Source organism: Epinephelus moara, chromosome 5 (assembly GCF_006386435.1).
Source record: "Epinephelus moara isolate mb chromosome 5, YSFRI_EMoa_1.0, whole genome shotgun sequence".
In the NCBI taxonomy this organism is placed as follows: domain Eukaryota; kingdom Metazoa; phylum Chordata; class Actinopteri; order Perciformes; family Serranidae; genus Epinephelus; species Epinephelus moara.
The window spans coordinates 4869844-4881783 of NC_065510.1; the positions used below are offsets into that span (position 1 = coordinate 4869844).

Genomic DNA, 11940 nt, shown 5'->3' on the forward strand with positions numbered 1-11940 from the left:
GTCATGTTATAGTTTATCCTCATGTTATAGTTTATCCTCATGTTATAGTTTATAGTCATGTTATAGTTTATCCTCATGTTATAGTTTATCCTCATGTTATAGTTTATCCTCATGTTATAGTTTATGCTTGTGACATCTCAAATGTGGCTTCGACCTGCAGCTGAAAATACAGAGCCCATTTCGTAGAAAATACCCACATATATATGGTGTATCGCCGTTTGGCCTGAAAATACAGAGATATGAACTTTTGTGCGTATCACTCAGCGCTGTCATGAACATGTGACTCTTAGAGAGACAAAGAAGAATCATAATCCAGGTCAATGTTGAACTGTTTCTTCACAGCTTCACATTTTCCTTGTCACATGGTCCGTGTTTGTCTCCTGCGTGTGAACAGATGAATGACTTGGAAACACGCTGAAATCACAGATCTGGTTCTGACGTCATCACATCGTCACCACTCTGACACTCGTTAAACAGATGGCTGAGGTGTGCTGTTGTGTGTTTGTGTAATGAGTGTTTGACCTTTGAGCTGAAGGTTTCGTCGGGCTCCAGAGCTCACCTGTTCGGGAACCTTAAGTAAAACACAAGACAAAGGTCAGTTTGTTCCTATCATCTCTGTCCAGAGACCCTTTAGATCCTTCACTTCTTGATCTGATCTGAAACGTCTTCAGCTCTCACCTCGTAGATGGCAAACCCGATGGTGTGCATGTCCTCTCCTTGTTTACGGAGCTTCCTGCGGTTCTTCTGGATCAGACCGACCACGAAGCTGCAGCCGTCCTCTCCATCATCTGGGTCATCATCTTCCTCCTCCAGCTTGATCACAAACTGAGGATTCATCCAGAATGTGTCTGCAGAGGAGAAACCAGCTCACAAACAAACCTCCAGCTCCACCATACAGAGAAAACCCTCCACTTGTCCAGCTCAGGTCTGATCAGACCTGTATCAGTGTCAATCAGGGGGATCCCTACATATATATGGTTTTAAGTTTGAAGGCAGTGTTGGTGCCTTCTGTCACTGCAGATCGCAGCAGCAGACTTCAGTCTGTACTTCCTGTACTTACAGGGGTTGTTCCTGCAGCCGCCGGCAGTGGATCCTCTCCTCCAGGAGCCGTCGAACTTACTGACGCTCCAGTGTTTGACAGAGTCGTCCTCGATGGTGTCGGGGGTCAGAGTGCACATCTCGATGCGAGAGTAGTGACGCAAGAATTCGTTGAAGGACATCCTGCAGAGATGGGACAGGAGAGGGAAGAGCTCTCACTCTGCAGCTACAAACATCACTGTGAGGACCTGACCGATCAATCTGTGTCTGTGGTAATGAAAATATTTCAGACTCCACCCACCAGAACTCTCCGTCCTCTGCATTGGCATGTGGGCAGTCTCCCTGCACATAATTCCACTCAGACGATCTGTATGAACATAATAACGATAATATGTTAACACAGAATGGACTTTACGAGAAAACAGAACTCAGACTTCCTCAAGCTGTTCTTCAATTTTTTTTTTTTTTTTTTAATTTTATATACTTTATTAATCCCCGAGGGGAAATTCAATTTTTCACTCTGTTTGTCAATTACACACAGGTCCGAACACACACATGCACAATTCACACATCGTGTTCGAGACAATGAGACACATGTATCGTCACAGTGACCTTTGACCACCAAAATCCAATTGGTTCATCGTTCATTGAGTCAGGTGTTTGTGCTAAATATAAAGAAATTCTCTGAGGGCCTTCTTGAGATATCATGTTCATAAAAATGGGACATACAGACAGACATACAGATGGACAACCTGAAAACATAATGCCTCTGGTCATGGTTATTGCCGGTGTGGTGGGATAAAAAGTGGACAGAAATTGATGCAGCCCTTTAAATGAGCGTCATGTTTATGACGGGGGAATTCGTGTACATGACGTCAAGAACTCCACTTACAGGATCATAAATACCACAGGAGGGGGGCGTTCACGTGGGCTCTTCTTGTGAACGCACCCCCATTTGAATGCAGCATGTGCTATATGCTACAGTTAGCTAGCAAGCATCTCAAACAGGGCTACTTGTAAGTTAACATTAGCCACTAGAATGTTTGCTGTTAGCCTACGAGCTAACCGTATGTTTCAGCTAAAGACCGTTAGCTTCAATCGTATATGATTTATGACATTTGAAGCCAACCATCTTCAGCTGAAACTTCGCTCACAGGGCTAACAGCAAATGTTCCAGTGGCTAACGTTAGCTTACAAGTAGCCCTTACAGTGGGTGAAATTGCAAATCCCAGGATAGCGAAGGAACAGCTGGCCTTACTCTGCCTCTGATTGGCTTGCCCTGACCAATCCCACTTATCCTGTCTAAACCAATGACAGCAATGTGTACTGGCCAATCAGATGGAGAGGAGGGCGGGTCATTCCTTGGCTATCCTGAGATTTGCAAATTTGGTTAGTGGTTAGCTAGCTAGCTATAGCGTCCAATCAGACGCCATCTTAGTTCGTCTGATGTCATTTCTTCTTTTGTTATCTCACCTCTGCTAAATCTCATCTCTGCTCTAACGAATCATCTCTTAATATCTTGTTTCATCTCATCTCTTCCCTTAGCATCTTTCTGTAAAGCTGCCCATTCATTTATTATCAGGACTCTGTGAATTCACCATCATCGGTATCCAGCCGTGCGTCTCATAAACAAAATAAATGGGACTGACAGTGGAAGTTGGTATTTTCAGCCTGATGCTGACACCTGTCGATCAGAGGTTGCTATTTATTATATTTTAGATTAAGCATCAGATCATTTTTGTTTCCAAGATAAAGAGATCGACCGCAGCTGCCCAGATGAGGATATTCCTTCATCAGCAGCACTTGGATGATACTCAAACTCGTAGAAAGTACATTATCTGTACTGGATACTCGTTTCTTCCAAATATTAATCCCTAGATATCAGCGTCCTCTTATAAATCACACTGCAGCAACACAACATGCTAACGTCTGTGTTCAGTGTCAGTTTGGTTACCCATCGCTCCAGGCTCCGGTCCACTCCACCTGACCCCAGGGGTTCCTCACCCGCACCAGCTTCTCCATCCGACCGCGGTAGTTCACCTGGAAGCAACAACAACAACAACATTTTCTCCTCCTCTTGTTTCACATCGTCTCATCTCGTTTTATTTTAAGGACATGACATCACCTCCACAGCGCCAGTCAGAGAGTAGGCGTGGCCTTTCACCAGCTTCTGCCGGGTGACGGCCTCTGAATCTGCGGCGCTGGTGATCTGCACCAAAGCAACAACAGGGATGGTTTAGTCACCAACATCGTCATCATCATCATCATCATCATCATCATCATCATCATCATCAACAGTCCAAACACCAAAAACTAAACTTTGTAAAAATAAAACCTCAGACGTTGATCTTCAGTGTGGTCCACTGTCATCTCTTGGTTTAATAGCTTTTATCAGCAGGAATTTTCTTCCTTCATCTCAGAGGAAATATTTAAAGAAGCGCATTGAAGCCAGGCTAGAATATATGTATATATATATACATATACACACACACACACACACACACACATACACACATATATATATATATATATATATATATATGTACATATGCATATATACAGATACATATGAGTAAACCACTAAAATAAATAATAATAAAAAATAAATAAATAAGTAAAATAATAATAAGTAAATAAAAATAAATAAAAATAAATAAATACATAAATATATATATACATACATATATATAATAAAGTCATAGCAAAAGTCACAACCCCAAATATAACCTACCCACCCCCTGGATTCAGAACTCCATACCTCAGTCACATATTACACCTGAAACCCACGGAGGATAGTTCAAAGTGAATGCCAAGCCTCTATTGCTGACTCTTTTGCTCCATGGACTCTAACTGTCAACAACTCCAAATAAACAATATCCAAATATGTTAAAACCCATGCTTGAAAAGAGAGTGAATGTGGAGGTTTCCAACGTGTGGCAACTAGTTTTTTTGCAGCCCTAAGTCCAGCCAACAGTGCTCTTCTCTTGTCCAGTGTCAAACCCAGCCTTGACAAATCATTCAAAATGAGTGTAGCAGGCGAACAGGGCAATCTGATCTTAAACAACTTATTGAGATTAAAAGCAACTATCTTCCAAAATTCGGCCACTGGGGTACACTCCCAAAACATGTGAACATAATTGCCAATCACTTTGGAAGAACAGAAAGTACACATAGGATAACCTTCATCAAATGAAGCTTCCTAGGAGTTAAATATACCCTATGTATATAATTATAATGTATTTGCTGATGATCAGGGTTTTGGATCTAAGCCCACACTAATCCACACTTTATCCCAGTCAAATGTAGGTTCCAAATCTGGAACATCTCTTCTCCACATCATGTCTAACGCCAGAGGTCTGTAAGAGTGCTGCAATAAGAACCAATAGAGTCTCGATGCAAAATCACTTGTGCTCATAGCAGAGTGGAACAATTTACAAAGTGGATGTGGTGTGAGAGGGCCCTGTAAAGGGACACCATTGTCTTTTACAGTCGCTCCTGTGACTCCTGACAAACAGACGGGATGTAAAGTGAAGCAGAGAGCCTGAGTTTAAAGCTGAACTCTGTCAGATGGTTCAGCTGACTGAACGAAGCCACAGGAAGCTACTGGATTTATGGAAACTTCTGGAAACTGTAGCTTTATCATGAATATTATCAGACTGAAACATCTCAAACATTCTTCACCTGTAAATAAAAAAGCAGTGTGAATATACAGTCAGTGTGTCAGACTCACGTCGATGGAGCAGCCCAGCAGCGCTCCGGCCTCCAGGGCCTTCTTGATGATCTGGAACAGGTTGGAGGGAGGTTTTTGGAGGTCGAAGTTCTCAGCAATGCCTCCGGTGAAATCCTCAAAGCCCTCGGTGGTGGAACCACCAGACAATGCTTCATAGCAGCCGTTAACTCTGTGACGAAGGGCGAGTGTGACCGCAGTGTTAATACTACTGATACATGTCCAAACTAAGACTCAGAAAGGAACATTATGTTGTGGTTTTGGAACAGAAGGTTGTAGGGTTGAATCCCTGGCTGCTCTTACTTGGCGTAGGCCTTCTCCAGCAGGGCGCTCCAGAACTCCCTCCCCTCCGCCGAGTGGACGAACATCAACTCTTCGTCTTTGACCGGCAGACGGTCGTCGATCACCACGTCCACCCACTCCCCGAACTGCCAGAACTAAAGACCACAGGAAAAAATGTGGCCATTTACTTTGAAAGTCTCTCTTAATGGTCTGAATTCTTCTTCCTGTCTCCAGCTTAAAAAAAGATGCAGTGAATAGAAACTTTAAAACTACAGTATATTTGCTAGCTAGCTAACGCTGTGAGCTGATGACCTCCTGGATCAGAACAGAATACAGTAACTGTCAGCACTGATCATTTTACAGAGGACACCACAAGAAAACATGCTCTTAGTTTAGATGATCAAACAGACGATGGATCATAGACATTTGTTTCTGGCTGTCAGTGTTAGCGAGCACTAGGGCTGTCAAAAGCACCATGAAATTGAGTTCGAATATTTTCGAATTAATTTAGTAGAGTTCGAATAATATTCAAATTTATTAATATTATTATCTTTTTTTTTTTTTTCAAAAAACCCCACAAAAAATAAGATGCTTATTGCTGCTGCAATATAAACGTGACACTTGGATGAAAACAGCCGTTCTGACCTCACTGAAGTGCCAGGTATGACCAACTTCTGCCTCGCTATCTGAGCCATGTCTCAGTGTCCCTCTCTGGCCCGGCTTGTGCGCGAGCCATCTCCACCCGAATGGGATTCGCAGTGATATACAACATTATTAATAGTGTTAATTAATTATTAATGATATTCGAATGATCAAATTTAGGTTCAAACTTATAAAAAATATATATATTCGAATATATTTCGAACAGCCCTAGCGAGCACAGCCTTTATATCACATACTAAAGGACATGTTTTCTAACAGTGGCCTCTCCCAAAATGAGCATTAGTCACCGTTACTTTATTCCATTAATAAACAGACAGCGTTAGCTAACAAGTAGAAAAGTTGTCACGTCCATATTAAATTCTATTCTATGTGGACATCTCCATGTCTCCATGTATCTCCAAGTATTAACCATGTAAAATGAGACAAATTCATGTTTAATAAATGAGTGAGTTTCTATAATTCCTCATGATCATGAATTCTTTCCCACCACGTCAGTAATTCAGTTGATGTCAGTGTGACACACACTCCTCTACTGAGCGTCCAGCCGTCATTACAGACTGAATATCCAGATTATAATAAACTGGAGACAAAACTTTATTTCTACTTTACGTAGATCATAAACCCATGGATAGAAAAGGACTCAGAAATATAAGGATTGTTATAACTGTATAACTGTCATTTGTTTACAGGTGAGTCGTCTCCTCTCCAATATGGCGGCGACGCTGATGTATCACTGCAGGGGGCTGACACTAGGGATGTCCCGATTCAGCTTTTTCACTTCCGATCCGATACCGATATTATAGCCTTGAGTTCTGGCTGATACCGATCCGATCCAAGCGCGTATTATACATATTCGCTTATTTTGTTGTCAGTCATGTTAGGAAAGGTTTGATCAAGCGATATTACTCTAACAAGAACAACTACTTAATCGGGTTAGTTAGAATGATCCACAACAGTTGGTATGAGAAACTGACTCGCTTATTGTTAACAGGGTTAAATAAACAAACTTTAAACTTGAACATTAACATTAAATAAAAAATATAGCTGGTTTGCTTTGGCTGCTTTGGCCCCTTAATAAATAGAAAATAAATCAACACAAGAAATCTTTAAAATGTCTAACATTGAAATTAAAATAGCAGCAAGACTCCACACACTTGTGCTTTGCCCCCTAATAAATAAAAAAATAGATTAACACCACAAGACATTGTTGACATTTAACAAACAATGCAGCCTTTCCTTTTCAGTTATTTTAGTAGTGTCAGTGCCAGCCTGGTGCTGCTGTTTCCTGGGACCAACAGAGGGGACAAAAAACCACACACAATATTGTACAACTGTTTAAACAAGCAATAGTCCATCCATGGCTCCAATTTCACTAATTGTGCCCAAAACAATGCCATCAGTGCTCTTTACTTAAACAGTAAGAGTGTAAACCAAATAAAAATATCACTCTCAAAAAACCAGAGCAGAAAACAAATAGTCAGTTAACTAAATTGACCGCTACTCTTCCTACCCTCCGTGTGTGTCTGCCGTCTGCATGCTGGCCTGGTGGATTGATAGTAAGAGCTGGAGCGGATCACTGGAATGGACTGCTTGAACCGCGGAGTGCTGGGCTGGCCGGAAAACCTGGATCGGATTCCGTGAAAAACTGGATCGGAGTTCTTGGATCGGCATTTTTCCATGCAGTCCGATCCGATGCCCGTTTTTTGCTAATATCCCTAACATCCCTAGCTGACACAGTCAATGTGACGTCTACGTATCAATGTCTATGCAGATAACGGTTCTTCCTGAGGATCAGGACTGATTAGCTTTATGTTAGCATAGGTAGCAGCATCTCTATATAAATGCCAATGTTCCTATTTCTTAATGTGATTTATTTTCAGAAGGACTGTAAATGTGTCAGTGTTAGCTGAAATGCTAACTGTCTCCTGGTAGAATGTTAATTCATCCTTTAAAACAAATGTCAGAAACTTTGTGTGTAAATAAAGAGACATCTGGAGGGTGAAAGCGTCACTAGTGGACAGATTAGGTCCATTATTAATTGTGGAGTTCCACAGGGTTCAATGCTGGGTCCCATATCATTTTTGTTTATCATGAATTTACTTGGGTAAATATATCAGGGAGTAACTTATATGTTCGCCGCAGTGCTGAGCCTGATTGGTCCTTCGCAGCCACTGTAGGTCAGTTTCTGTCTCCTATTCCATCAGCCAAGAAATGAGGGACATTTGCTCTGCCTCAAAACCCCTTGCTGTTTCCTGTTTGTTCTGGTTCTCTTTACCAAAACAACGTAGATGCCTGAAACACGGGCTGACAGGTATCATCTATGAACGACACAAACATTCACATATATGGACATTTTGTCTGTTTTCAGTCTGAGCTGACGGTGTGTTAATCTGCTGGTAACCATAGCAACAGGACTGAAGCTGCAGGCCACATTAACAGACAGAAACTGTGATAAAGCTGATACTGACGCTCTTCACTCATGTCACAATTCTGTTACCTGGAAGTGAAAGATGCCGGCGTAGTCATCACCGAAGCCCTGGTCAGAGGGAACGACTCTGGCCATCACATACTCATTCAGCGTCAGGGAGGCGATGGCCGCCAACAGCCAGCAGTCACCTGGACAGACAGGAAAACACCTGAAACGGACTGCGCAGTTCACTACAACCAACATCCTGATGGTTCATCTGCTCATACAGTCTGAGAGATGAAGTTTGTCCTGAGGGTGGCGCTACAGGAAAGATCGTTAACATCTGGAGGGTTCATACCCTGAAGGGCAGCCCGTTTACTTCAATATTTCTTAAACAAGATGAAAAGCACATGAAAATATCCACCTAAGGGCCGAGAGTTCAGAGGTCACTGCTGTCTCCACAGCGCCGTGTCAGCACCACAAAAATGTCTCCAATCACTGATTATCTTTCTGCTGAAGGGAGAAATGATTAAGTCCAGGATGCAGTGACGGTGCTCTTGTAAAACAGTGTCAGGGATGCACCATTCTTGCATGGGGAGGTGAGTACTGTCATTAAAACGAAACCCAAACCAAACCTGAGGTGGGTTTGTAAGGTATGTTTTCTTTTAAAATGTTTGCTAGTCTTTTTTTTTTCATTTTTGCAATTTTTAAAATATTTTTGGCTAATTTTTTTGTTTGTTTAAATTTTTTGCCTATTTTTGCCTTGTTCCTTTAAAATTGCAAAATTTATCACAGACAGAAATGATCTCACTTCTGACAGTCCTTGAACACATCATGTGCAACGAATGCTTTTGTCAGAAAAAAAAAAACACACAACCAAATCTGATCTTAAAATAGTGATTTTCACTAAAATCACCTTTTACTCTACGTCTCATTTCAAATTTGTCCAAAAATAATACGTTTGTGCGAAAAGAGTGAAAAACTGAGACTTTTGTTTAACTCCAAGATTTCATCTGCAATTTGTAACTTTCAAACATCAAAGTTTTAAAAATCTTATAAGTCATTTATGGAGGAGGGAAGGTCATGGATTTTCCAAGGAAAAATATTTGGAGCTTCACTGCACCCCTCCACCCCCCTGATAAATAAGGAACAGTCCCTAACTAAGCCCTGCCCACTGCCAGAGGAAAAACACTCATTTCAGTTATTGTGACTTTTGACTCACTGATGTGTCCGAATCCTTCGAACATACAAACTTTATCATCTAAAAGTTTCACACTGATTCAAAGTGCCTGCATCTCTGTGGAGGGACGAACGCTCTCAGCTGTCTCTGCTTGGACCTGATTTTTGAACAGGAAATGACACAAACAGTTCACACTGAGAAACAGGCGTCAGATGAGGACACACGTGGTGTCAGAAAAACACAGCGGTGTCATAATGTGGTCCCGACCGGCAGGGGATCGAACCAACGCGCTGAGTCTATTCACAGCTTTTTTCTTTTTTGTGTTCCTGATGAAGCAACAGTGGATTCAAGTCATGGGAGGAAACAACTGCCTGCAGCTGCTGCTGCACTTCCTGTCCACAAATATTCACTGCTTAGATGTTAATACAGACACACAGACAGACAGGCAGACAGACAGGCAGACAGGCAGAGACAGACAGACACACAGACAGACAGGCAGACAGGCAGACAGACAAGCAGACAGACAGACAGACAGACAGACAGACAGACAGGCAGACAGGCAGACAGACAGGCAGACAGGCAGAGACAGACAGATGTTTCTGCATGTGTTAACAGAGCTTTACAGTAAAGTAACACAACAACAACGGCTGCAGCTCAGTGTGGTTTAATGAAGGCACGGCATGCTGGTGAGTCATCACCACAACACCCAGTGTGTGTGTGTGTGTGTGTCAGGGTGTGTCCTCATTGGTTGATAGCACATATCCCCCCCTCTCCCCCTCCGTCCTTCTGATGTTTGTCTCTCGCCCTCTAACAATAGCTGGCAGGCCTCTTCCTGTTCTGCTCCTTCCTGCTCAGCCAATCAGAGCTCAGCGTGGCAGCGCCCTCTAATTACAGCAGATCTGGTTCTCATTAAGTTTCTGTTCAGAGAGAGTTGTGCTGTAAACTTGGTGTGTTCTGTCAGTTCTGATGTGAACTGATGATCAAACACTTTCTTTAATAACTCTCTGGATCTGGACTCAGATTTGACACCATTATATGAAACGTCTCATCTGTCTGTCTGTCTGTCTGTCTGTCTGTCTGTCCGAATTCTACAGTCTGACAGTCGGACACAGGACGTCTCCGTCTTCCCTGTGAAGCCTCAGTGTCTCTTGCTGGACCCTGATTGGCTTCAGACAAGAGCCCCTTTAAAGGCGGTTCACACGGTTACGCCACCTCGCCGTTCTGTATGAACAGTACTACAGAAGTCAGACTCGTCTCTCCTTATACCCGCCACAGGAAGTAGTCACAGCTCAATGATATCTGTATAAATAGGACAGCCAGCAGGACAGCATCATGGACGGCAACCTGCCGTGGGACATTTAAAAAGCAGCTGCTAGCAGTTAGCAGCTAACTCAAAGAAGAAGAGCAGCAGCTGTTAGCAGTTAGCAGCTAACTCAAAGAAGAAGAGCAACAGCTGTTAGCAGCTAACTCAAAGAAGAACAGCAGCTGTTAGCAGTTAATAGCTACCTCAAAGAAGAACAGAAGCTGTTAGCAGTTAGCAGCTAACTCAAAGGACAGCAGCTGTTAGCAATTAGCAGCTAACTCAAAGAAGAAGAGCAGCAGCTGTTAGCAGTTAACTCAGAGAAGAAGAAAAGCAGCTGTTAGCAGTTAGCAGCTAACTCAAAGAAGAAGAGCAGCAGCTGTTAGCAGTTAGCAGCTAACTCAAACAATAAGGTCCAGGAGCTCCTTACCCTCCGAGCAGAGGATGAGATCAGCCGCCATATAACAGGGACACGTGATGTCATTGTTATTGTTTATAAAGAGCTGCTGACACGTATGTTATATGTCACGCTAGCGGCCGACGGTGTTGTGTTATATGTCACGACTCTTTTGACTCTGTGATTTCATCATGCTCTCTCACAGCTTTGTGTGAAAAGGGGTTATTAGTGAGGTCACAGATCCTACAGGTGCGTCCAGGTGTTAAACCGTTGAAGGTAAAACCAACTCTGAACACAGGAGGTTAACAGAGAGTAAAACACATGTGAGTCTTCAAAGGTTCATTAGAATCTGTTCAAATATTAATGATTTAAAAACAAAGAATAAAGTTCTAAAGCGTTAAATATTGTCTGCACACAGCTCTCAACGTGGCCGCTAATAGCTAACAGAGATAACAGCACGAACGACAGCAACAGTGATGATTTCAGGGACAGTCTGACAATCCGCAGGCTGTGCTGCATTCAGGAACAGTCAGTAAAACTCACCTAGCGCTCCCTGGCAGATGTCAGTCCTGGTGGCTCCGCCCAGAATGAACTCAGGATTACGGACCAGTTCCTGAAGGTCGAGACAACATCAGATCAGGGACACTGAAGACACTCACACACTGTCTGTGATACTCACACACTGTCTGTGATACTCACACACTGTCAGTGATACTCACACACTGTTCGTGGTACTCACACACTGTCTGTGATAGTCACACACTGTCTGTGATAGTCACACACTGTCTGTGATACTCACACACTGTCTGTGATACTCACACACTGTCAGTGATACTCACACACTGTTCGTGGTACTCACACACTGTCTGTGATAGTCACACACTGTCTGTGATAGTCACACACTGTCTGTGATAGTCACACACTGTCTGTGATACTCACACACTGT

The 11940-nt window shown here is 42.7% G+C and overlaps 1 protein-coding gene across 1 annotated transcript in view; it reads right to left on the reverse strand.

Annotated features, from left to right (window-relative positions):
* LOC126389681 (calpain-2 catalytic subunit-like) overlaps window positions 1–11940 on the reverse strand; it is a 43755-nt gene that overhangs the window by 17799 nt on the left and 14016 nt on the right. Inside the window, exons 2-11 of the mRNA XM_050043463.1 lie at window positions 11538–11607; window positions 8208–8326; window positions 5069–5202; window positions 4769–4937; window positions 3164–3247; window positions 2993–3078; window positions 1340–1405; window positions 1061–1221; window positions 679–848; window positions 560–571 (exon numbers count right to left, since the gene is read on the reverse strand). Coding sequence (XP_049899420.1) covers window positions 560–571; window positions 679–848; window positions 1061–1221; window positions 1340–1405; window positions 2993–3078; window positions 3164–3247; window positions 4769–4937; window positions 5069–5202; window positions 8208–8326; window positions 11538–11607 — 1071 coding nt within the window. The remainder of the gene's footprint in view (window positions 1–559; window positions 572–678; window positions 849–1060; window positions 1222–1339; window positions 1406–2992; window positions 3079–3163; window positions 3248–4768; window positions 4938–5068; window positions 5203–8207; window positions 8327–11537; window positions 11608–11940) is intronic.